This window comes from Syngnathus scovelli, unplaced genomic scaffold (assembly GCF_024217435.2).
Source record: "Syngnathus scovelli strain Florida unplaced genomic scaffold, RoL_Ssco_1.2 HiC_scaffold_30, whole genome shotgun sequence".
NCBI classification, from domain to species: domain Eukaryota; kingdom Metazoa; phylum Chordata; class Actinopteri; order Syngnathiformes; family Syngnathidae; genus Syngnathus; species Syngnathus scovelli.
In genome coordinates, this window is record NW_026061392.1 from 418,644 (window position 1) to 445,157 (window position 26,514).

Consider the following 26,514-nt stretch of genomic DNA (forward strand, 5'->3'; position numbering starts at 1 on the left):
TTGGCGGAAGAAAGGAAAGGGAGGGGACAGAAAGGAGAACGCTCACGGAACACATGCGCATATACCTATTATGTGGATTTTAACCATCTGTAAAGGTTTCTAAAACAGTACTGAAATGGGACAATCTGCTGGTCTGGTTCATATATGCCTGCCTTCAAGTTTAGAGGGCACTACCTTTAGGGGGAGCATTGAAGGTTAGGGTTAAATGTGAGGGGGTTACCGTTAGCGAGTTAGCAGGTTAGGGGTTAATTATTAGGGTTTGGTTATTATTAGGGTTTTAGAGTTAGCGTTAGGGCTTGAAGTTAGGGAATTAGGAGCATTAGGCCAACCAGATTCCATTTATTCCATTAATCACTGACATTCAGTCTTCAGGTCCATGTCACATGGGCTACCAATCGGAATGTAACGGGGTCAGCTGGTCGACTATGGGGCTCATTGGTACAGGGGAATGATTCTTGCATGATTCTTGCTTTGGGTGCATGATTGCCTGGGTTTAGCTCCCGGACAAGCTCCTCTTGCAAACACTGTTGTCTATCATTATGTGGAGCGTTTGACAGGCCAACGTTACACGGAATGTAACATGGTCCGCAAGCCCTCATTCTTGTTCGTTGGTCTAAGGGTATGATTCTCGCTTTGGGTGTGGGAGGTCCTGGGTTCAACTCCCAGACGAACCCTTCTTTAAAACATTGCTGTTGATCAACTAGCCCAATTTAATCTTGGGGGCTAGCCCGAATCCATACACGGTGGATGGCGACAGTGATATTTGAGAAGTGAAAAGAAGTTTATTGGATTTGCAGACAGTGTGCAATCATTATTTCAACAAAGGTAGGCAGGTACATAAATTTAGTAGATCCTCCTTTTGCAGAAATAACAGCCTCTAGACCAGTGGTTCTTAACCTGGGTTCGGTCAAACCCTGGGGGTTCGGTGAGTGGTTTTCAGGGGTTCGACAGAGCCTCCACTGCAGAGGTCCGAACACACTTGATTTATATATCCACATATCTGAACTGGTCTCGCAAAGGCAAAAGCAGAAGTCACACTGATTTGCTGGTATGTCATTTGTTGTGAATTCATGCATTGTGTTTGTTTTATTCTTTGAACAAGGTGATGTTTATGCACGGCTCATTTTGTGCACCAGTAAAAACATCTCTGTCTTGAAAAAAAAAAAAAAAAATCACTAAAGAGGGGTTTGGTGAATGCGCATATGAAACTGCTGGGGTTTGGTACCGCCAACAAGGTTAAGAACCACTGCTCTAGATACTTCCTAAAGCTTCTATAGCTGCTTCTAATGTGAGTGTGGATTCTGGTTGAAGGTATATTGGACCATTCTTCTTGACAAATCTGTAACTCCCATGAACTTCATTTCACTTTTCAAATATCTTTGTCTCTGTCCGTTATATGATATATTTAACTGATATTGCTGATCTGAACAGCCAATGATTTATAAAGGAAAATCTTGAAATTGATTTTGCATACGAATGAAACTTTTGCATATGACCGTATATGACCAAAGGGTTGAGGTCCAACCGAGACTTGAGCTGGGATCACTGGTTTCAGAGTTGAGTGTTCAAGGAACCCTCAGGTGTATAGAAGCATAGGCTTTCATGGGGCAGCACACAAGCAACCATTTCACAATTTCTACCCAGCTATATGACAATATATTTGAGGTCCCACCAAGACTTGAACTCAGAATGCTGGATTCAGTGTCCAGAGTACTTACCATTACACTATGGAACCCTGGCAGTGACAGAAGGAGGGGCATCATTTTTCTAAGCACAATGCACTCTCTAAGGCGCTCATTTTACTAAACTGACAAAATTAGTGGAAGCAGTGATTACACACTCATAGTGCTGTACACAATGTACTGGATTGGAATTTCCAAATTTTTGTTCCAGACAAATGACTACAAATTGTAAGTTCCACCAAGACCTGAGCTTGTATTGCTAGATTCAGAGTGCTCACAATCACACCATGCCAACATTATACGGTAATCTAGAAGAGCATTAGCTTTCGAACCATCCAAGATCTAAAGTAAGTTCCACCAGTTGACATTGTAACTCGGAGAACATGTGATTACTTTATCAAATACTATTTGACCAATTATTTGAGGTACCACTGAAACTTAAAACTCGGATCACTGGATTCAGAGTCCAGAGTGCTAACCATTACACCATGGAATAGACACACACACACGTACTCACACTTACACACACGCGTGCACGCACGCGCGCGCGCGCGCGCGCACGCACGCACGCACGCACGCACGCACGCGCGCACACACACACACACACACACGCACGCACGCACGCACGCACGCACGCACACACACACACACACACACACACACACACACAGGACAGTGACTCTCATAAACATAGATACAAAATAGTCAGGTGACGCTTTCCCGCCTTTTCCGGACAGTATAATAGCTTGACCTGGAGATGGGGGATGTTGTTACATCTGCTGAAGTGCCGTGTGCATTGACCGCCATTAAACAATCCCAAGATCTTGCCAATAAAGAACAAACCGTTACTCCACATCTTAGTTTTCCTGACCCAGCAACAGACATCATCAACAACATGCAACAGCTGTTGGTGGAATCGAACCCGCACTTTCCTAACTGTGAAGTGGACGTGCTAACCAGTGTACCACCAAGCCGCCAAAGAGCATATAAATATTATTATGTAGAGTCAAATACAAGCCAGATTCCAGATTCAAAACCACCCTTCGACGAGGATGGGAATCCATGCGTGCAGAGCACAGCGGATTATCAATCCATCACCTTAAACTCTCGGCCGCCTCTTCTTGGACAATTTGTGTTGACACATCACATTATGTACGTTGTGCCAAGATACTTTCGATGTGAAGATATTGAAAATCCGGCGAGGATGTGATATGAAATGATGAGTGGAGACCACAATCGGGTAGCAACACATCGCCTGAATATCTCAGCCACTGCATCTCATGCATGAGTTGTATGGGCGACATGATATGGTATGTACGGTGTGGTATAACCCGCAAGGTAATATGATACGATACTTTAGATGTGAAATGATGAAGAGGTAAACCACAAAAGAAGTGACACTGTCAACAAAGAAAAACGTTTTTTCAATGTTGTCTCACCCCAAATCTTTGGGATTATCGGATCTGCGCAGTTGGATAATTCCACCAACATTTTGACATCAACATTCTTTCATGGTCTGCCTAGGTGTCCTGGTTGAAGATCCTAAAGGTTTTGAACTCATTTTATGCTTCCGCATATAAGCCATGATCGTATAGTGATAAGTACTCTGCGTTGCGGCCCCAGCAACTCCGGTTGAATCATGTTTGCAAAAGTATTACACACAAGCTTGGAAGGTACAACCTATTCCTGGGCAATGGACACAATGGATAATGCATCTGACTACGGAACAGAAGATTCTAGTTTCAATTCCTCGCTACCTTATATGGCACATTTTGGTCAACATTAGCTATGTGCACTTGAAACTTATGCATTGAAGTGACTTAAGGACACTGTCAAGTTTTTCCAATGTTGTCTCATCTCAAGTCTTTGGAAGTCTGATAGTTCCACCAACATTTTAACATCAACATTCTTTCATTTTATGCCTGGGTGTCCTGGCTGCAGATCCTAAAAAAAGACCCTAAACTCATTGTATGCTATTGCATGATCGTGTAGCGTTGTGGCCGCAGCATCCCCGGAACAAATCTGGGTCACGGCCTAATTAAATTACCTTGCTGAATTTGTCCATTGTTCATTGTTGCCAAACAGTCTTCTGTTAAACACAAGCTTCCAGACATTAGGTCCACCTATGTTTTAATATCCACTTTATTTCATCTTTTTTTAGGCCTGGCTGCCACGAGGCAGCGGTAGACATACAATTATGACCCTGAAAGAATACGCGCAAACTGGCCATGATCCATCCATCCATTTTCTGAACCGCTTAGTCCCCACGGGGGTCGCGGGCGTGCTGGAGCCTATCCCAGCCGTCATCAGGCAGTAGGCGGGGGACACCCTGAACTGGTTGCCAGCCAATCGCAGGGCACACAGAGACAGACAACCAATCGCACTCACACTCACACCTAGGGACAATTTGGAGTCTTCAATCGGCCTACCAAGCATGTTTTTGGAATGTGGGAGGAAACCGGAGTGCCCGGAGAAAACCCACGCCATGATATTTATCAAAATTCGTTAATCACCGAAATGCAGTCCTCAGGTCAATGTCATATTCGCTACCAATCGGAATGTAACGGCGTCAGCTAATTTGATACAGGGCTCGTTGGTCGAGGGGCATGATTCTCGCTTAGGGTAGGAGAGGTCTCGGATTCAACTATCGAATGAGGCCTACTTTGAAACACAGCTGTCTCCCGTTCTCTGCCATTTTCGACAGGCCAATGTCACATGCGCATCATTTACAGGCTGCATTTGTGTGACACGTGATGTTTCGGGTGGTAGCTACACTGAATACAACATGAAGGCCGTGCAGCGCATAGTGAACACGGCTGGTAAGATTAATGGTGCTTCATTCCCCTCCCTGAAGGACATTTACACCTCCCATCTCACCCGCAAGGCAACCACGATTGTGAGTGGTGTGAGTCACCCCGTTCACTCATTGTTTGATCTTCTGCCCTCTGGGAAGAGGTACAGGAGCCTGCGCTCCCGCACCACCAGACTCACCAACAGCTTCATACTTCAGGCCGTTAGGATCCTGAACTCTCTCCCCCCTTCTGCGTAGCGTCCTGTATTTTTGCGCTATATTCTGACTGTCTGCTGTATGCACACTTGCTCCATTTTTGCTCCTCGTATTTATTATATTATTTGCTTATTTATTATTTATTTATCTGTCAGGCGCGGAGCAGGGAGAGGACTCGAATGCAGAGTTTCCAAAGTCCAAAGATGTGTTTATTTTCTCCAATGGCAGTAGTAACAAAAAGCGCCTCAATATGAGGGAAAAAAGGGGGAAACTAAGGCGCCTCGAACCGAGAGAGAAAAAGGGGAAATCAAAGCGCCTCGAACCGAGGGAAAGACTATAACGAAGATAACTATGTAACCAAGTTAACATAGGTGATCAAAGTCGTTCAAAGAAGGCTTCTACGTGGAACTCGAGGGTTTCGTGATCGCTAGTGTTCTGAGCAAGGCAAGACGCACTGGCACTGGACACAGGGAAAGGCGCGGGTTATATGGACACAGGAGGGGAACACAAGTGAAGACAGTTGGTCATTGGCGCAGGTGCACACACTTGGAATCAGGGAGTCACGTGACCGGACGCACAGGGGAAGGACACACCGACTGGAACGAGAGGAAAATTACACAATAAAACAGGAAGTGACCAGGACGACACATGACAGCATGACATCATCACTCTTATTTATTCATTGTTTACTTGTATGTATATTGTGTACTATGTCTTGTCACCGTGGGATAGTGGGAACGTAATTTCGATCTCTTTGTGTGTCTTGACATGTGAAGAAATTGACAATAAAGCAGACTTTGACTTTTGACTTTGAATTTAGACATGGCTAAGAACTACCAAATGGAATGTATCAGACTCAGCATGATTCCATCTGAATTAGTGAAAGAAGCCAATTTTCACCCAGTCTCAAATCAGGTACCACAACATAATTGCAGCACAAAATCGTTTTAATGTGTCATGGACTTTGCATAGGAACCAACAATGACAAGAAATAGTAGAAGAAGCTTTTTCCACCCAGTCTCAAACTGGGGATCGTTCACGTGTTAGGCCAGTGGTCGGCAACCCAAAATGTTCAAAAAGCCATGTTGACCCACCCCCCCCAAAAAAAACATACCTGTCTAGAGCGGCAAAAATCTAAAAACTTTTTATAAGGCAATATAGACTGTCAATACATGACCTGTATGCCTACTATTAAAATAATTAAGTAGGCTACAAATACAAAGCAACAAAGCGACGCAAGACGTTGCCTCTGGATACCCAGCAGACTTTGTTGAGCAGCAGGAGATCGGCATATTCGCTCTCAACTTCATCTAGCAATTCACGGAACTGGTGGTGGTTTAATGCTTTTGCGATTGTTTTCTTCACAATTTGGATGACAAGGTTCATTACCTCCATACAATCTGGTGGGAATGTTTACGCACACAGCGCCTCTTGGTGCCCTATGCAATGGAATGCAAACAAATTTCGATCCAATGCTTTCTGTCGTAAGGTCACAAACTTTTGCGACCCTCTCAAACTTGGTGTGCCGTCTGTAGGGTCTGAAATCAGATGGCCAGTGTGTATCGCTGTCATTTAAACACTGCAGCACAGCCTCGCAGATGTCCTCCCCCCGTGTTTGGCCTTTTAGTGGTATCAATTTCTTCTTCAAGATTCAAGATTCAAGAGTTTTTTATTCGCCATGTTTGAGCGTGCCAAACAAGGAATTTGACTTCGGTAAATCACAGCCTCTGTTCAACATTTAGGTGACTAACAACAACACTCAGGACATGTGAAAAATGAAAGATATTCTCAAACATCCCCTGATCCTAAACTGATCTTAAACTCCCAAGAGGGCAAGGAAAAACTCAAAACTCCAGCTAGGGGAAATGAGAAACCTTGAGAAGAGACCACAGATGGGAGGGTCCCTCTTCTAGGATGACCAGGCTGCAATGGATGCAGAGAGGACACATAGTACAAACAGTGTAGACAAAAAGGTGTGGAAAGCGGGATGTTATTGCACAGTAATGACTCTGAGACTCTAAGAGTGGTGTGAGTTCATCAGAGCGACAGCCTGGGGGAAGAAGCTGTCTCTGTGTCTGCTGGTTTTAGTGTACAGAGCTCTATAACGGCATCCGGAGGGGAGTAGTTCAAACAGGCTGCAACCTGGGTGCGAAGGGTCTGTTGAGATGTTACTTGCACGTTTCCTGGTCCTGGACAGGTACAAGTCTCGGATAGATGGGAGGTTGATTCCAATTATCTTTTCTGCAGTCCTTATTGTCCGTTGCAGTCTGTGCTTGTCTTGTTTGTAGGCCGATCCAAACCAGACAGTGATGGAGGTGCAGAGGACAGACTGGATGATGGCAGTGTAGGCGTCGCACTCGGGCGAGACAAAAAGAGCTAGGGAGAACAAGGCACTAACAAAAAGCGTCGCTCTGTGGCGAGACAGAAAAGAGGAATCTTACTAGGACTTAGGACGGCAAGGAATCGCTGGTGGTCGGGACGAGGCAAGACACACTGGCACAAGACAAGGGGAAGACACGGACTAAATACACACAAAAGGGCTGGGAAACAGGTGCTGACAATTAGCGTCAACCACACAGGTGCACACAATTGGGATCAGGGAATACAAGACAACAGAAACAGAGGAAGGGACCACGAACTGAAACTGAAGGGATGACAAAATAAAACAGGAAGTGAAGTTACGACACCGACAAGACAGAAATCCGGAAAATAAACGTGACCGCATGACATTCCGCGCTTTATTATCTACCGGGCTGCAACAAAACTTGCAGCAGTAGTAGAGTTTGGAGATGCAATCCTTTTCTTGAAACAGTTTTTTCGTTCCTCAAATTGCACCTTTCCTCTCAGTTCCAACTGGGTGATCAGAAGCAAATTTAGCATGCTTTAGCTGAAAATGTCACTCCAAATTGCTCTTTTTGTCATATTTGACAACTTCTCATTGCAAATCAAATATTCAGGCAATCCTTCAGCATTGGCAATGAAAGCAAATGGTTGAGTCCATTCTTTCTTAAACCCTCTGTTCTTATCAGCAATCTTTCTCTTTTTGCCTTTAGAATCCATGGCCCGTCACTCAAACACCTGTTTGTTTACAACTCGCCTGTGCTGTGTCGCTTGGTATGACGCAATTTTGCGCCATTCTGATATTCAGTATTTTTAATATATTCACAACTACATACATTTTCTACAGAATAAGAATGTTTGTGTCATGATTACCATCTAAAAACCATATTTAAAAAACACAAAAAACAAAAAAAAACCCATATTTTTCCATTTTCATGCATTTTTGCAAAAGCTCCAGGTAGCAGCTAGGATTGTGCTAAAGCGCTGCATGAGGCTCTGATAAGATGCACTCACTGAATGTCTTCTTGGTTGGATTAACTGGAGGCAGCTCTGGAGTGGGTCTGCAATCAGCTAGCCAAGCCAAGAAGTAAAGAGTTGGCTTGACAGTTGAAGGGAAAAAAAAAATGCAAACACAGATTAGAGGCTGGTTCGTCCGACATGTGGTCAGGTGACCATTGTAGCGGAGTGTCGCACACCTGGCTGTTGCTGACTCAGAGACCTTCTGGCTCCTGTTTGCCGAAGTGTCCCTGGCACACTTTGCAAAGCAGACAGCACTGACAAATATATTTAGAAAATGTTGTTTCCACTCAGTCTCAAAGAGGGGGTGTTTCCAGCTGAGAAGAACACGATGACTACTACGCTATGGAAACTGCTGTGACGTCCAAAGCATTTTGAGAAGCCCGGCAAAAGTTCAACAAAAGTGAGTGAAGAAAAAAGCAGGCACTTGTGAACTTTTTGATTTGCTTTTCAAAAGTGTGCCAGCAAAAACTATTTTTTCATACAAAGAAATAAACTCCGCGTCGGGGAGATGAAGCCCGATTTGCCAAGCCGATATTAAATACCGTAATTTCCGGTGTATAAGCTGCACCGGTGAATAAGCCGCACCAGCTAAAATTCGGGGAAAATTTATTTTTTTTCTTACATAAGCCGCACGTGCACACGAGTTTTTTACAAAGAAAGACAGTACACAGAAATCCTTTTTGAAGTTTCAATAACATGCTTTAACATGTCTTTCTAAACATTGCCTGTGACGCAGCAGCAGTATCGCAGCAACACGGAAGTGTGCACCTGAGTTATCAACAAAGAAATACTGGACACAGAAAGCTTTTTTAAAGTTTTAATAACATACCTTAACATTTCTTTCCAAACACTGCCTGTGACGCAGCAGTAATACCGCAGCAACACGGAAGTAACACAGCACTAATAGGGTTTGATTAAATAAAACATACCGGTAAAAGTCACTGAGACGCGGCGGAAACACAGCAGCAACACGGTAGCAGAGCACTAACAGGGCTGGTTAAAGTAAAAGTAAAAAAAAGAGCTTCATCGTCTTCATCTTCCTCCTGTGCACTGAAACCGTCGAAGTCTTCCTCCTCAATTTCCGATTGGAATAGCGTTAGATATCCTTCGCCACACACTTTCTCAATATCTCTTTCGTAGTCGTTTTTATCCATTTCTTCTGGCATTTTCCATGATGAGGGTCTGTTCATGCTCATCTTATTCATGCACGAAGCGCTAAATTACATTAAACTTGCGAGCGACACGAGTAGACGGGACCACGAAATAAAGAAAAGGGTGCCGCAACACAATGTCATCAACATCGACTGCCTTTAGCTTAAAAGCGGCATCATATGCATTTCTTTTTTCCCCCATAATGACGGTTTGTGTATAAAAGCTTCCTTTCAGTAATGTCCGTCTTGATCGCGTTCTGCGTGATGCGCGAAATGTTGTGAACACAAACCAGCACGTCTTCTTCGGCACATTATCTCTTCTTCGCCCGTCTCGCTCTTGCTTCCTGCGAGAGCGCCCCCTGGAGGCCGGAGGCCGTAAAAATCCATAAGTACGCCGCGCCGCCATTTAAGCCTCAGGGTTCAAAGTAACCTTCTGAATAAAATGCATTAAAAGTTCACATTCATTACAACTTGTTTTTGGTGAGCATAATTGAATTTAAATGCTGATTGATTGGGTTTTAATACAATGCAGATGGTCCAAACAGCGCCACTGCTTTGTGTAATCTCTGAGTCACATGGCAGAGTAAGAGAAAAGGTTTAGAGCACAGGTGTCAAACTCAAGGCCCGGGGGGCAGGTACGGCCCGCCACATCATTCTATGTGGCCCACGAAGACAAATTGTGCATCAAATTCGTGTGTCATTACTAGAATTGCAAATTGTCTTCACTTTTAATAATATCTTTTTTTAAAAATATTTGACCAGTTTTTACTAATCTGATTTGAAAACGAGTCATCTGTCAGTTTGTTTTGTAGCTTTTACTATATATAATTGTGTTAAGAGTAAAAGTGATCAAGTCGTCACAAAAATCACGAATTTTTTTTTTTATATAGGCCGCACCTGACTATAAGCCGCAGGGTTCAACATTTTGGAAAAAAGTCGCAGCTTATACACCGGAAATTACGGTAGTTTCGCTAAAGGGTACCTGATTTGAGACTGGGTGAAAACCATTCGCACTTTTGTTGAAATTTTGCCAAGCTCTTCAAAAGGCTATACATGTAGTGTAGTTTCCATGGTGTAGTGGTTGTCATGCGGTCGCGTTTATTTTTCCGGTTTTCTGTCTCGTCGGTGTCGTAACTTTACTTCCTGTTTTATTTTGTTATCCCTTCCGTTTCAGTTCGTGTTTCCTTCCTCAGTGTTTGGTTGTCGAGTCTGACTCTCGGCTCCGGCACGAGCATTTTTATTAAGAGAAACAGGGTGGGTGTAAGAGTGGATTGAATAGAGAAAGCCCTTGACCTCTAGTCAAAACATAGCAAGGGATGTTTTACGACTTTGTGTAGGAAGGGATAAGCGATAGGGATAAATAAGGGATAAAAAATATTATTTATTACAGGTTGCAGTCAAAGTCAAAGCAACATAATCATACGATAAAGATAATCTGGAAAACCCTGACACACCCTGTAGTTGTCACTTTTGGAAAAGACGAGCGTCCCTCCAATCATCGCCGGTGACGGGTTTTTCAGGCTCTGGAGACAGGACCTCATGTCAGAAATGTCATCGTGAGTCGCGTTTGTTTCTGCGCCGGAGCCGTTCGTTCCCTTTGCATCCAAAGAATCTCAAAGGCGGATTATTTGTGTCGACAGGAGAGAGATTTGCTGCTACGATACCGACGTCGAGAATCTCTGAGGAGGAACAAAGCGTGAGGTCCTGCAAGGTGAGTCTGTTTGTTTGCGGCTGCTTGGTGTTGCGCAAGATGAAATGGCCTTTTTCTCGCTATCGTTCCTCTCGTCGATTCATCGTGAGGTGTCGCTTCAGTTTGTTCAGAGAGATGTTTGCTTCCGCGCCCGCAGGTCATCGAAACATTTTACGGCTACGACGAAGACGTGTTGGTGGACTCGGACGGATCGTCCTTGTCTTTTCACACCGACAGAACCCCCGACACGGAACCCGAAGAGGTAGCCCGCCATTTCTGCCAGCGTATCGGCGCCAAACATTCCTCTTCAGCCTGGAATCGGACTCGTCTTTGCGTCGCGGGTGCTTTGTCGCCGGTCTGACTGATTCTGGTACTAGTGCTGTGTTGCATTGGTGTGTGCATGAGGAGGCGGAGCTTCGCTACCGCCAGCTGACGCAAGAATATCAAGCGCTGCAACGAGCCTACGCTCTGCTAGCCCAGACCAGCGGAGGGGACTACGACGCCGAGAAGGAGATCAAGGTGGCGCCCCTTCCCGCAACCCCCGGCCGGGTCGCAGCCTCCCCGTTCTCACCCAGCCTCGGGTGTTCTCTGGTCTGAAAGGAGGAGGAGGAGCCTCCCTCCTCCTCCTTTCAGACCAGAGAAAAGCTGATGGTAGTGTCAAACGCACCTCTTTCAATAAGGTGCCCCCGGCTTCCCGGTAACGGGTTTGTCTTAGCCGGGTTCGGAGATTCGTCCGTAATCTAACCACCCGAGTTAAATTAACTCCACCGGAATCAATCTAATTTCTGTACGACGCCAATCCCTCTCAAGTCACCCTAAGCTCGAGCCGAGTAACTCAATTCGAGGCAAGACTTCGAAGTGACCGCATCGTATTGATGGCTCCCCGCTAATGTTTGAAGTTCTTATTATGTTACGGATATTTTTAGATGTCTTTGTTAAGACCTCAGGGATTCGTTTGTATAGCGCACCCTAGCACTAGTTTTGCCGAAGTAAATGTTGATATGGGTCCGTTCTACTTGGTCGCTCAAGCAGCGAGCCGACCAACTTGTTTATTCGAAAGAGAATCGAATTAATAAAAGTGTGACAATAATAGCATTTAAGGAGAAAATTAATGCACTTTACGTTATTAATTCTAACTTCTTATATGTAGATCTAGCACTTAACTGTCGGAGTGCTTCACCCCACTTGATTGCTTTAAAAAGAATAACAACTTTCTTAAAACGAATAAAAATGTCTTACTCTATTTAGATTTGCCCAGTAATTAATTTGGAAGGCAAGTCTATTTTTCGATCGTGTCCTGTTTAACTTTTGACGCGGCCCGACAAAATTAAGAACTGGGCCGCGCCCGACGGACAATCGAAATACTTTTATCCTTCACCAACTCAAATGATCTATTTTAACCATCGTCGTTATTTTATTTAGAGGAAGTAAATTTTCAAACGAATTCACTTTTGACGAAATTCACTCTTCCCTTAAATATCTACGAAAGTTATTTAATTCTCTAACATGTTCGGAGTTACTTTTTACGCGGCCCGTCAAAAGGGGAAACGGGCCTGCGCCCTTCAAATAATTAAATTACTTTCAGTTCTACACCAAACCAATAATCCGATTCAAACACTTCCGTTAATTTATTCAGACGAAGCAAACTTTCAAACGGATTGAAATTCACTCGTGTCTCAAATAACTACGAAAGTTATTCAATTCTCTAAAATTGTCTGATGTTACTTTTATTTATTACGGTCCTATGTTATACCATAATAACCCCCCGCACATTAATCAAATTGTCAAATCAACCCCGAACCATCGATTGTACATTCAGTACAAATCAGCGCACAACAAAGTAGATGAATATACACAACACATTTATTGAAGAAACATGAAATAGAATTACAAATCTTAATCACTCCAGAAACCGAACAATTTCACCCACTGATACCCGTGTTAATAAAATCATTCAATCCCAGAACAATTCGATTGCAAAACACAGTTCATGAAAGAGGGAATCAATTTTTAGCCAAGCAAAGAAATCAAGAAGTAAAAATCACATTTGTGCTTCTCCAAACAATTTATGTCACGCCACTATTCTCATAGTGACGGGTCCCTTGATCGAATTGACTAACAATACTGCTTTAAGCTGTTACAGAATACATTTTTAGCCAAGCAAAGAAATCAAAAAGTAAAAATCACATTTGTGCGTCCATGCGTGACTCACAATCCGACACCGTGTTCCTGTTTTATTTCTATTTTAACTTGCTTAGCTTATTTTGGCCCCTTTTTTGGTCTCATGTTTTGGTCTGGCGCCATCTTTTGGACAAATTTGGAATTTCAGCTCTGCCAATTTATTCCTGTGAACAATCCATATTTTACCATTTGCACCATCTCTTCCCCCCATGTTACATGACAGTAGAAATGGGTCACTATCAAAGCAGAGTAGCAGATCTGGAGTCAGCGCTGAAGCAACAAGGACAGGTAAGCTTATCAATGAGCACACCTTTTTCTCAGACAAAATAGCTACATTCTTCAGTCACTCATTCGTCTGGCATTACTGGACCAACCCCCCCCCCCCCCCCCGAACGTGGCTGGGAAAATGCGGAGAAAAGCAAATGTCATTTTCCAGTCAACCAAAGAATTTGTGGATGAAAATGACACAACATTCCAAAGCTGTCCACGCGTTTGTCTCTTCTAGAATGTCAAGTGGGTGGAGGAGAAGCAGCTGCTGCGTCAGAGCAATCAGCAGTTGGCCGAAAAGGTGACGGAAAGAAAGGCGCTGGGCGGAGTCGCTTGGCGTCACACCCGTCCGGAAGCCCCGCAGATGAGGTCTGACTGTCTTTTTAGGTCAGGCGGATGGAGGCGGAAGAAGCGCGTCTGAAAGAGCACATCCAGGATATCCGAGACCAAAACGAACTGCTTGAGTTCCGCATCCTGGAGCTGGAGGTGGGAAGACTCGCACAAGCGTGTTGAGGCCAGAGATGTGACGGACGGACGGACGGACGGACGGACGGACGGATGCATGCCTCTGCCTTTCAGGAGAGGGAGTGGCGCTCCCCCGTCTTGAAGTTTCTGCAAGTCCGTTTCCCATACGGCCTCAGCCCTTTGCAGATCTACTGCGAGGCCGACGGCGTGAGCGTACGTAAGGCGTCCCTCGCAACCCTAACCTTAACCTGAGGTCCCAGAACACCTTACATTGCTCCTTGCGCCTTTCCCCAGGACATCGTCATCAGTGATCTGATGAAGAAGCTGGACATCCTGGGCGATAACGCCGTAAGTGTATGTCGAACTCCTTATGTTCGCACTCCACGAGACTCGGCGGCTCAAATGTGACTTTTGGAAGGCTTTGCGCTGAAAGAAGCTTGTTGACGCTGTGCCTTTGGGCTCTTGCAGAATCTCACCAACGAGGAGCAGGTGGTCGTGATTCACGCCAGGACCCTTCCCACCCTAGCCGAGAAGGTAACGCGCACGCTCTCGCATTCTGCTTATGTGACAGCAGCCTTTCCTCAGTGGTTAGAATACATCAAAGTGACCAAGTCAGCACTTCAACAGAAGATGTTGGACATTGAAAGTGAGAAGGTAGACAGACACGCGACATCAGCCAAGGGGAACTCGGGGCAATGTGCCCCAACAATTCTGACCTTGAGCTGTGCTAGGATATGTTCTGCAACCAGAAGGGCTACCTGGATGAAGAGTTGGACTTCAGGAAGCGTTCCATGGACCAGGCTCATAAGGTAAGCCGCCCTCAAATCTCCCGCCGGACCACTGATGGACGAGGATTGCGGCCCAGAGGATCATGGAGCTGGAGGCCATGTTGTACGAGGCGCTACCGCAGCGGGACTGCCCCGCCACGGACGGCGAAAAAGCCAGCCACGCTGGCGTGAATGACGTGCTGACGGCGGATCAGAGACAAGAGCTTAGGAGCGCCGTGGACCAATGGAAGCGAGCCCTGATGTGGGAGTTGAGGGAGCGCGACGCTTGCATCCTCCAAGAGAGAATGGATCTGCTGCACAGCGCGCAACAGGTAAGGGCCCAAAGCCAGCCCGGCACGTACTTGCACGCTTACTGGCTTTTGAAGGCTACTTTCCATTTGTCCGTCCTAGAGGAACAAAGAGCTGAAAGAATTCATCGAAGCTCAGAAGAGACAAATCAAACAATTGGAGGAGAAGTTTCTGTTTCTCTTTCTAGTCTTCTCCTTGGCCTTCATTCTGTGGCCCTAACACCAGCTGGTGAGTGAGCTCCAGCGGCACCGCACTCGACACCTCCAATACACTGCCAGCCGGTCTCAGACGTTGGCAGACGCTCCGATGCCGACGTATACCCCCCGCCACGGTGACAGAGGCACCGCGTCACACCGGCGCTCATCCAATCAGAAGGCAGGAAAGGCAAATTCACATGCAGGGCACTCTTGAACCAGAAGAGAGCGCCACAAAAAACGGTTGTTGCCCCAAACGCGCACTAAAAAGGGTCAGAATGACAAGAGTCCCACCGGCCAGCCGGGGCCACCCGTCCATCCATTTCTTCAGGGGGGGAAAAAATTGGAGTCACCGGTGAGTACATTTTGCATTTAGCTCTGCTTTTCTGCTTCTGTCTTCAAGTGTGTGGCATCCTGCGACCAAAGATTCAGCCAACCCCAAAGCGGTTGACCTCAACGTCCCGCCACCATTCCTACCAGAGCAGGTGACGTGATGCTTTGGACATCCTTCCGTCTCAGATGCCCAAAAGTACTCTTTGCCACATCTGCGGCAACCGCTGTTTTGTTTAGTAGATTTACAGTTGTTATGCATTGGCATAATGGTGTGCACTCAAAATAGATTTAAATAAATTAAATATTTCTTCTGCCCACTCCCTTTTAAACAAGTTAACTCTGCCCACGTCCATTGACGTCTTGTCTGCGTCACGTGACCACGACGTAGCGACGTCATATAGTAACCGCTGTTTTGATCAGTAGACTTACAGTTATTATGCGTTGACATAATGGCGCACTGGTTAGCATGGCCACCTCTTAAGCATGATGTTGCGGGTTCGACGCCTGATCAATGTTAGCATGGAGTGAGCTGAAGTGCATGGCGCTGAAGATTTGAATCTTTGAAATGCGCTGAGGTCTGACATATCAGGCAGAATGGTTTGCCATCACGTTCAACAAAAAATAGAAACTTTCCCACTCTGATTAAAACGTCCTGTGTTCATCTACGTATTTTCGTTTTGCTGTGCATCTTTTCCCTGCCATTTCGAGAGCCCAATTGACACTCATAGTTTAAAGAAATGTGTTTGCCCATCCTACTTTGTGGAATTTCACCACATGCGCTTTTGACCAAAATACCAAATTGAACTCAAGTGAAGCCAACACGCACAACCCCCCCCCCCCCACACACACACAAATGTTGATATGAACATAAAAGAGCCGCATGCGGTTCGGGAGTTGCGGCTTGGCCAAACCTGTACTATACAACTTTATTTGTATAAAATTTTCACAACAGCTGTCACACAAACAAAGCGGGAAAAACCGAAGACGTGCGTGTTCCGCCCACGCTGGATTTATTTGCACCTTTGAAAAGACACCGTATTGCCGCAGATGTGGCAAAGAGTACTTTTGGGCATCTGAGACGGAAGGATGTCCAAAGCATCACGTCACCTGCTCTGGTAGGCATGGTGGTGGGACGTTGAGGTCAACCGCTTTGGGGTTGGCTGAATCTTTGATCGCAGGATGCCACACACTTGAAGACAGAAGCAGAAAAGCAGAGCTAAATGCAAAATGTACTCACCGGTGACTCCAATTTTTTTCCCCCCTGAAGAAACAGCTGGACGGGTGGCCCCGGCTGGCCAGTGGGACTCTTGTTATTCTGACCCTTTTTAGTGCGCGTTTGGGGCAACAACCGTTTTTTGTGGCGCTCTCTTCTGGTTCAAAAGTGCCCTGCATGTGAATTTGCTTTTCCTGCCTTCTGATTGGATGAGCGCCGGTGTGACGCGGTGCCTCTGTCACCGTGGCGGGGGGTATACGTTGGCATCGGAGCGTCTGCCAACGTCTGAGACCGGCTGGCAGTGTATCGGAGGTGTCGAGTGCGGTGCCGCTGGAGCTCACTCACCAGCTGGTGTTAGGGCCACAGAATGAAGGCCAAGGAGAAGAATAGAAAGAGAAACAGAAACTTCTCCTCCAATTGTTTGATTTGTCTCTTCTGAGCTTCGATGAATTCTTTCAGCTCTTTGTTCCTCTAGGACGGACAAATGGAAAGTGGCATTCAAAAGCCAGTAAGCGTGCAAGTAAGTGCCGGGCTGGCTTTGGGCCCTTACCTGTTGCGCGCTGTGCAGCAGATCCATTCTCTCTTGGAGGATGCAAGCGTCGCGCTCCCTCAACTCGCACATCAGGGCTCGCTTCCATTGGTCCACGGCGCTCCTAAGCTCTTCTCTCTGATCCGCCGTCAGCACGTCATTCACGCCAGCGTGGCTGGCTTTTTCGCCGTCCGTGGCGGGGCAGTCCCGCTGCGGTAGCGCCTCGTACAACATGGCCTCCAGCTCCAGGATCCTCTGGGCCGCAATCCTCGTCCATCAGTGGTCCGGCGGGAGATTTGAGGGCGGCTTACCTTATGAGCCTGGTCCATGGAACACTTCCTGAAGTCCAACTCTTCATCCAGGTAGCCCTTCTGCTTGCAGAACATATCCTAGCACAGCTCAAGGTCAGAATTGTTGGGGCACATTGCCGGAGTTCCCCTTGGCTGATGTCGCGTGTCTGTCTACCTTCTCACTTTCAATGTCCAACATCTTCTGTTGAAGTGCTGACTTGGTCACTTTGATGTATTCTAACCACTGAGGAAAGGCTGCTGTCACATAAGCAGAATGCGAGAGCGTGCGTGGACGTGCGCGTTACCTTCTCGGCTAGGGTGAGAAGGGTCCTGGCGTGAATCACGACCACCTGCTCCTCGTTGGTGAGATTCTGCAAGAGCCCAAATGCACAGCGTCAACAAGCTTCTTTCAGCGCAAAGCCTTCCAAAAGTCACATTTGAGCCGCCGAGTCTCGTGGAGTGCGAACATAAGGAGTTCGACATACACTTACGGCGTTATAGCCCAGGATGTCCAGCTTCTTCATCAGATCACTGATGACGATGTCCGGGGGAAAGGCGCAAGGAGCAATGTAAGGTGTTCTGGGACCTCGGGTTAAGGTTAGGGTTGCAAGGGACGCCTTACGTACACTCACGCCCTCGGCCTCGCAGTAGATCTGCAAAGGGCTGAGGCCGTCTGGGAAACGGACTTGCAGAAACTTCAAGAAGGGGGAGCGCCACTCCCTCTCCTGAAAGGCAGAGGCATGCATCCGTCCGTCCGTCCGTCCGTCCGTCCGTCACATCTCTGGCCTCAACACGCTTGTGCGAGTCTTCCCACCTCCAGCTCCAGGATGCGGAACTCAAGCAGTTCGTTTTGGTCTCGGATATCCTGGATGTGCTCTTTCAGACGCGCTTCTTCCGCCTCCATCCGCCTGACCTGAAAAGACAGTCAGACCTCATCTGCGGGGCTTCCCGACAGGTGTGACGCCAAGCGACTCCGCCCAGCGCCTTTCTTTCCGTCACCTTTTCGGCCAACTGCTGATTGCTCTGACGCAGCAGCTGCTTCTCCTCCACCCACTTGACATTCTAGAAGAGACAAACGCGTGGACAGCTTTGGAATGTTGTGTCATTTTCATCCACAAATTCTTTGGTTGACTGGAAAATGACATTTGCTTTTCTCCGCATTTTCCCAGCCACGTTCGGGGGGGGGGGGGGGGGGGGGGTTGGTCCAGTAATGCCAGACGGATGAGTGACTGAAGAATGTAGCTATTTTGTCTGAGAAAAAGGTGTGCTCATTGATGAGCTTACCTGTCCTTGTTGCTTCAGCGCTGACTCCAGATCTGCTACTCTGCTTTGATAGTGACCCATTTCTACCATCAGCTTTTCTCTGGTCTGAAAGGAGGAGGAGGGAGGCTCCTCCTCCTCCTTTCAGACCAGAGAACACCCGAGGCTGGGTGAGAACGGGGAGGCTGCGACCCGGCCGGGGGTTGCGGGAAGGGGCGCCACCTTGATCTCCTTCTCGGCGTCGTAGTCCCCTTCGCTGGTCTGGGCTAGCAGAGCGTAGGCTCGTTGCAGCGCTTGATATTCTTGCGTCAGCTGGCGGTAGCGAAGCTCCGCCTCTTCATGCACACACCAATGCAACACAGCACTAGTACCAGAATCAGTCAGACCGGCGACAAAGCACCCGCGACGCAAAGACGAGTCCGATTCCAGGCTGAAGAGGAATGTTTGGTGCCAATACGCTGGCAGAAATGGCGGGCTACCTCTTCGGGTTCCGTGTCGGGGGTTCTGTCGGTGTGAAAAGACAAGGACGATCCGTCCGGGTCCACCAACACGTCTTCGTCGTAGCCGTAAAATGTTTCGATGACCTGCGGGCGCGGAAGCAAACATCTCTCTGAACAAACTGAAGCGACACCTCACGATGAATCGACGAGAGGAACGATAGCGAGAAAAAGGCCATTTCATCTTGCGCAACACCAAGCAGCCGCAAACAAACAGACTCACCTTGCAGGACCTCACGCTTTGTTCCTCCTCAGAGATTCTCGACGTCGGTATCGTAGCAGCAAATCTCTCTCCTGTCGACACAAATAATCCGCCTTTGAGATTCTTTGGATGCAAAGGGAACGAACGGCTCCGGCGCAGAAACAAACGCGACTCACAATGACATTTCTGACATGAGCTCCTGTCTCCAGAGCCTGAAAAACACGTCACCGGCGATGATTGGAGGGACGCTCGTCTTTTCCAAAAGTGACAACTACAGGGTGTGTCAGGGTTTTCCAGATTATCTTTATCGTATCATTGTGTTGCTTTGACTTTGACTGCGACCTGTAATAAATAATATTATTTATCCCTTATTTATCCCTATCGCTTATCCCTTCCTACACAAAGTCGTAAAACACCCCTTGCTATGTTTTGACTAGAGGTCAAGGGCTTCCTCTATTCAATCCACTCTTACACCCACCCTGTTTCTCTTAATTAAAATGCTCGTGCAGGAGCCGAGAGTCAGACTTCATTCGTACAACGAATGGACTCTCCACCTGCAGGTGTCCAAAAGAACTTACTTGTCTCCCGTGTGGTTCTTGCAAAATAAGTTGGAGCGAGCGCAACTCTAACAGGGTGCATTTTGCCACTAGCTGCCTACGGACAATGACGTCGCGCTCGCGGCTCATGGTTGACGGGCTGAGCAGCCGGGCAAGTCCGTCGTTTTCAGCGCACAGCGAGTGGCAAAGGCGCTGACAAAACGGGAGCTTTGAGCTGCTGAAAACGGCAAAACAAGTCTAAAGCGTGTTCAAACGCGTGCGCACAATGCTCCTGCTTGAAAGGTCGGAATTTAAGGGGCCAATTTTTTGGATGGCGGCCGCCGGCCAAGCTTTGGACGGAAAAGGTTTCCTGGCGACAGCGAGCGAGCGCGGCGCTGCCGTACGTGCACCGAGTCGCCTGCCTGAAGACCTTGGACAAGTCGTCGATGATGTGCCGCTGCTCCACAACTTGAAGGAACTCCATTTCACCGTCCTGCTGGCCGCAACCGCGGTCCAGGTCATTGAGCGAACTAGGCCTTCTCTGTGGAACACAAATGCAGTGGACTCTGTTGGCACGCCGCCGTTGTCCGCGTCGACTTACCAAGCTTGCCATCTCCTCGTTCTCCTGGGTGACAAAGCGCACTTTGTTTTCAAGGCGACACAGCACCAGCGAGAGTTCTTCATTCTTCCTGCTCAGGCGTTTGTTTTTGTACAGGAGTGGCAGAAACTGGCTTTCTGTTTCTCTCAGTCGCTTTAGCTGCAAGCATGAAGTGCGGGATGTGAAAGACGCACAACACGCGGGCCAGAACGTATCCATTCCTTTTGCATCGGTTTGAACGGAATCGTGGCTTTGGCTCCCAATAAAAGACATCTACCAGGCAACCGACTCGCCGCGCCGCTCAACTAATAAGCAAGCGCAATGGGTGCCTCGCTGGATGGCGCGCATCAAACGTAGCGCAAACCTTCAAGCGTGCCGTCAATAAATTACCAGTTCATTGCGCTCTTCAGAAAGCAGGGCGTTTCGATCCTCCAGTTTCCTGATGACTGCGCTGAGCTCAGCGATTTTCAGATGAAACCGTCGCGTGTCCCGATCCTCCTGAGACTGAAAACGCCCCGCAACACACACACACAAGCACTCGTTCAAAGTTCAAAACTGTTTTTGTGCTACCTTCCTCCAGCAACGAACTAAGTCATGCGTACTGCAAGTGTGTGATGAGGTGGCTTACGCAATGAAGAGGATTGCTAGTAGCGGCGTTGACCCCACTTCCAGGGTAGTTTAGGCCCGCCCTTTGGGAATCCCTCAGGGCAGCGATCTGCTGCTCGGCAGCCTGAGTCTGCAGCTGAAGGCGGTGGACGTGGCCGGCCCCAGGGCTTCATCCAAAACACTAACCGCTCTGTCTTTCAGCTTGATCTCATCCGTCTGGATGTACAAACGGGGAGCGCTCAGGCAGGCGGGCAAACTCATTTGCCAGAATTGTGACAAAAACAAAGAGAGCAACCGGCCAATTTTTTTCTTGAATCGACTAGAACACCTTTGCTGTGACAAAAGTGAAGCGAGCAACCGGACATTTTCTTCTTGTGAAATAGAATAGAATAGAATGCCTTAGGTGTCATTGCACTGCAGGTATACAACGAAATTGGGAACATAGCCACGCACCGCGCATCTGATCAGTCCTACCAGTCGGCGGATCTCCCTCTCGCAGTCTCTCTTGGTTCGGCTCAGCTCCTCCCGATGCTGGTGATGAGCCGATCGGAGCTCGGCCGCTCGGGACTGCCAGGCCTGCTGGGCCGCTGCCAGGGCTTCTTCCGCGCTCCTGGTGGAGGCGACACCGCTCGGTCTCCCGACACCGCCGCGTCTCCCGACACCGCCGCGTCTCCTCCACCTCCGCCAGCAAAGCGCCCCCCCTCCTCACCTGAGCAGACATTGCGCCACACCGGGCCGTTGAGACCGCAACGGAGCGCCGCGACGCTTACTGGGGACAAGCTACACAATACGGTAGCGGCCGCATCGAAGCCCGACGTGGCGTGCGGATAGTCAGACACGGATAGAGCGGATCACCTTGTCCATGGAGCCGTCCCTCAGGCTGAGGACCAAGGCATTCAGTCGCTGGATCTCTCCATCTTTGATTTTGATCACTCTCATCAGCTCCATTTCATGCTGCCGCAGTAATGTCTCCCTGGTAATGGCTAACTCTTTCTGCTTCTCCTCATGGAGTTTGCTTTTGAGTTCCGTCATGGCGGCGGTGGCACGGTGGTGCTCCGCCCGCAGGTCCTGACTTCTCTCTCTCTCCAGACAGCTGACCTGACATGACTTAGACTTAGACTTAGACAAACTTTATTGTCATCTTGTCTGCACATGGTGCATACAAAACGAAATTCCGTTGCATACGTCTTACAACAAAGTAGTGATATTGCAGTTGAATAGAAGTAACATATCCTATGAAAATATATATATATATATACATATACTATATATATATATATATATATATATATATATATATATATTAAAAATAAGTATAAAGTGCAGCAGTGATAATTATGCAATAGTGCAAGTAGGCAAAACAGTATTCAAGAGTGTGCAGAGGAATGCTAAACCATGTATTAAACTTCTATTTAAAGGGTTTATACAAGTTCAGTAAAGTTGGTAGTGCGAGATAGTGCAAGATAGAGGTCCGTAGTGTCATAAAGTACAGTTCTGTGAATGTGTGATGCAGAGTTCAGTTTAGAGCTCAACAGTTCTAGTGTTCAACAGTCTGATGACAGCAGGGAAAAAGCTGTTGCAGAACCTGGTGGACCTGCAGCGGATGCTGCAAACCTCTTCCCAGAGGGCAGCAGGGAGAACAGTCCATGGTGGGGGTGTGATGGGTCATTGATGATGTTACGGGCACGGGACATGCAGCGCTGAGGTGAAATGTCCTGAATGGAGGGAAGAGGAGCCCCTATGATCCTCTCTGCTGTCCTCACCACTCTCCTCACGTTCTTCCAATCGGAGGCGGTGCAGCCTCCACACCACACAGAGAGACAGCTTGTCAGAATGCTCTCTATGGTGCTCCTGTAGAACGTCCTCATGATGGGTGGGGGCAGGTGGGCTCTCCTCATCCTCCGCAGGAAGTACAAGCGCTTCTGTGCCCTCTTGACCAGTGCCGTAGTGTTCATAGTCCAGGTGAGGTCTTCTGTGATGTGGACCCCCAGGAATTTGGTGCTGCTGACCACCTCCACAGCTGAGCTGTTGATGATCAGTGGAGCGTGGTGAGGCTGTTTTTTCCTGAAGTCGACGATGATCTCCTTCATCTTCTCCTCATTCAGGATCAGGCTGTTTTCTCTGCACCAGCCCACCAGCTGCTCCACCTCCTCTCTGTAGTCCAGGTCGTTGTTGTCTCTGATGAGCCCCACCACCGTTGTGTCGTCTGCTGACTTCACGATGTGATTGGTGGTGAACCTGAGGACGCAGTCGTGTGTCATCAGGGTGCACAGCAGGGGGCTCAGGACGCAGCCCTGAAGGGAGCCTGTGCTGAGGGTGATGACATCAGAGGTGTTCTGTCCGACCCGGACTGACTGAGGTCTGTTGGTGAGGAAGTCTAGCAGCCAGTTGCGAAGGGGGGTGTTGAAGCCCAGGTGTTCCAATTTTCCTACCAGATGCTGTGGGATGATGGTGTTAAACGCTGAGCTGAAGTCCAGGAACAGCCTCCGCACATGGGTGTTCTTCTCCTCCAGGTGAGCCAGGCTCAGGTGAAGAACGGAGGAGATGGCTTCCTGAGTGGAGCGGTTTTGCCGGTCGGCAAACTGGAACGGGTCAAATAATAGGGGGAGTCTGGAAACGATGTGACCTTTAAGCAGCCTTTCGAAGCACTTCATCATAACCGGAGTCAGTGCAACAGGCCGGTAATCATTAAATGAGGTGATTTGAGGTTTCTTCGGCACCGGAATGATGGAGGCAGTCTTAAAGCACGCCGGCACTGTGGCTTGGCCCAGCGAGGTGTTAAAAATGTCTGTGATGACCCCAGCCAGATGACTTGCACATTCCCTGAACACACGCCCAGGAATGTTGTCCGGGCCAGGGGCCTTACAGGGGTTGACTCTCCTCAGGGTCTTCGACACATCGGCGGAGTCAAGGCAGAGTACCTCCTCTTCCTGATGGGGGACAGTTTTAACTGCTGGAGTGCCGTTTAGTGCCTCGAACCTCCCAAAGAAGTTATTTAGACCATTTAGAAAGTCAGCATCAACTACACCCACCGGGGGGGGGAGGGTGAGTTGTCGTCTGTAATCGCCCGTATGCCTTGCCACATACTCCTGATGTTTTTGACGTCGTGGAAACGATCCTGAAATTTTCGACTGCGGTCTCGCTTCGCTATCCTGATGGCACGGTTCAAGTTGGCTCTCGCTGTCCTCAGTGTCTCCTTGTCGCCAGACTTGAAGGCAGAGTTCCGCGCTCGTAGCGTTTGACGTACCTCCTCAGTCATCCAGGGTCGTTGGTTGCCCCGGGTGATGATATTCTTAGTGGTGCTGACGTCCTCGGTGCATTTGTTGATGTAGGCTGACACAGTCATGGCACACGCATGTCTAATCTACATCGGGAAAACTGGGAGGGAGGGAGGCAGGCAGGGAGGCAGGCAGGGAGGCAGGCAGTGTCTGTCTGTTGAGGTTTTCACCTTGTTCTTCTCCTGCTGAAGTTCTAACTGGACGTCCATCAGTTTGGTTCTCAGCTCGTCATTGGCGGCCTGAAGGGCGTCCGTTCGCTCCGCCTTGGCCCGCCCTGCCGGAGCTCGTTTGGACATCTCTTACTCGAGTCTCGCCCGGTCGTCAGTCAGAGATCACAACATTTGTACCTGGAGAGCACAAACGCAGCGCTGTTTTCCACTGGCTTCGAACTCAACTTCAATCGGTACCGTAACTTACAACATCATAAACATAGAACTAGCTTGACTTATTCATTGAATAAATGCATTTGGTTCTTCAAAACTGCATCACGCAACATAGCGTGACCGAGACGGCCGTTATCCACCTGCGTGAAGTTATTTGGTGAAATGAATGAGATGTTTAAGACACCATCGTTCTGTCTCTATGTAGATGAAGGGAAATAATCGATTGCTGAAGGTCCAAAGGTGTTGTGATAAACAAATAAACATATTAGTGATTAGTGACATATTTGTGATAAACATATTAGGCAGGATAATCACATATGTTAACGTGACTGCCCACACTGTATTTATTTATGGTTATTTGTTAAATCGAGTACTGTTAGACATGAAATAGGAAGTGTTTAACATAAATGGAAGACGAAAGGGGTACTCACCATTGTAGCTCCTGCTGGTCAATGATACGAGCCTCTTCTTGCAGTGGAAAACATACAGCCAACAAACACCGTGGAACCTAAAGGAATGAAATTAAACATTAACATTTAGCCTAAACCAACATTCACAGATACAACGCAACGCAAACTACACAAACGTAAATCTTTTTAAACACAATGAGTTGTACTTACCGTGTACGCTCTAGACGGTCCACTTGCAAGCAGAAAATAAAGATATTTCTGTTGATAATCGTCGTGTTTGTATCCGGTGTCTCGCTCAAGGCCATTGCGCCCACAGATTTGAATTTTGGCGAGAGTTCAGCCTATTGACGTCATTTCCGCGGTGTAATACCCGCATATCTGAAACGGCAAAGTTAAGAGTAGAGTTAAATAAAGTTTTTAGTCAACGCAATAATTTACAACCGTTGACCAGTCGAAATAATCGTCGAAATTTGGCGTCTGTGGCTGGAAGCAGACGCCGAGTTCGACATTCCTCCCAAACGCCACACTCCCTTGCTTTTCAGGGCTAAAAAAAAACAGTTGTAATTACCTTGTACGCTCTAGACGGTCAAGTTGCAAGCTGAAAACAAAAATATTTGCCTTGTAAGTCATCGTGTTACTAACCGCTGTGTCTTGTTTGCCAGAATTGCCGCTTTCCTACTTCCTGTTGCAAGCCACGCCCACGGATTATAATTTTGCCGTGAGTTCCGCCTATTGACGTCATGTCCGCGTCACATGACTGCGACGTAATATTATCTAAAACTGTTTGTGCGGTATTGTGTTGTTCTGTGCGGTATTGTGTTATTCTGTGCGGCGTCGTGTTGTTCTGTGCGGCGTCGTGTTGTTCAGTGCGACGTCGTGTTGTTCAGTGCGGCATGGTGTTGTTCAGTGCGGCATTGTGTTGTTCAGTGCGGCATGGTGTTGTTCAGTGCGGCATAATGTTGTTCAGTGCGGCATAATGTTGTTCAGTGCGGCATGGTGTTGTTCAGTGCGGCATGGTGTTGTTCAGTGCGGCATGGTGTTGTTCAGTGCGGCATAATGTTGTTCAGTAGGTAATAATGTTGTTCAGTGCGGCATGGTGTTGTTCAGTGCGGGATGGTGTTGTTCAGTGCAGGATGGTGTTGTTCAGTGCGGCATGGTGTTGTTCAATGCGGCATGGTGTTGTTCAGTGCGGGATGGTGTTGTTCAGTGCAGGATGGTGTTGTTCAGTGCGGCATGGTGTTGTTCAATGCGGCATGGTGTTGTTCAGTGCGGCATGGTGTTGTTCAGTGCGGCATGGTGTTGTTCA

The 26,514-nt window shown here is 47.7% G+C and overlaps 1 protein-coding gene and 1 pseudogene across 3 annotated transcripts; one reads left to right on the forward strand and one right to left on the reverse strand.

Annotated features, from left to right (window-relative positions):
- Window positions 1-13,574: 13,574 nt before the first annotated feature.
- LOC125966019 (janus kinase and microtubule-interacting protein 3-like) lies at window positions 13,575-15,430 on the forward strand. Of its 3 annotated transcripts, none has more exons than XM_068649798.1 (8): window positions 13,575-13,639; window positions 13,726-14,016; window positions 14,098-14,151; window positions 14,272-14,337; window positions 14,389-14,457; window positions 14,535-14,612; window positions 14,669-14,902; window positions 14,982-15,430. In XM_068649798.1, exons 2-8 carry the CDS (start codon window positions 13,897-13,899, stop codon window positions 15,096-15,098), a joined length of 738 nt encoding a protein of 245 aa, XP_068505899.1. In that variant the 5' UTR covers window positions 13,575-13,639; window positions 13,726-13,896; the 3' UTR covers window positions 15,099-15,430. The 3 variants fall into 3 exon arrangements, with proteins under 3 accessions (XP_068505899.1, XP_068505900.1, XP_068505901.1); XM_068649799.1 differs by having other exon boundaries at window positions 14,553-14,612; XM_068649800.1 differs by lacking the exon at window positions 13,575-13,639 and having other exon boundaries at window positions 13,921-14,020.
- An 828-nt stretch (window positions 15,431-16,258) lies between these two features.
- LOC125966007 (janus kinase and microtubule-interacting protein 3-like) lies at window positions 16,259-25,307 on the reverse strand (annotated as a pseudogene).
- Window positions 25,308-26,514: the final 1,207 nt, after the last annotated feature.

What these genes read in the sequence shown, in the direction of transcription:
- LOC125966019 (XM_068649798.1), top strand. Translation starts at nt 13,897, where the DNA reads ATGCATGCCTCTGCCTTTCAGGAGAGGGAGTGGCGCTCCCCCGTCTTG. An exon ending in ACATCCTGGGCGATAACGCC is followed by an intron (nt 14,152 to 14,271) that starts GTAAGTGTATGT and finishes GGGCTCTTGCAG; the next exon opens with AATCTCACCAACGAGGAGCA. An exon ending in TGCTGCACAGCGCGCAACAG is followed by an intron (nt 14,903 to 14,981) that starts GTAAGGGCCCAA and finishes TGTCCGTCCTAG; the next exon opens with AGGAACAAAGAGCTGAAAGA.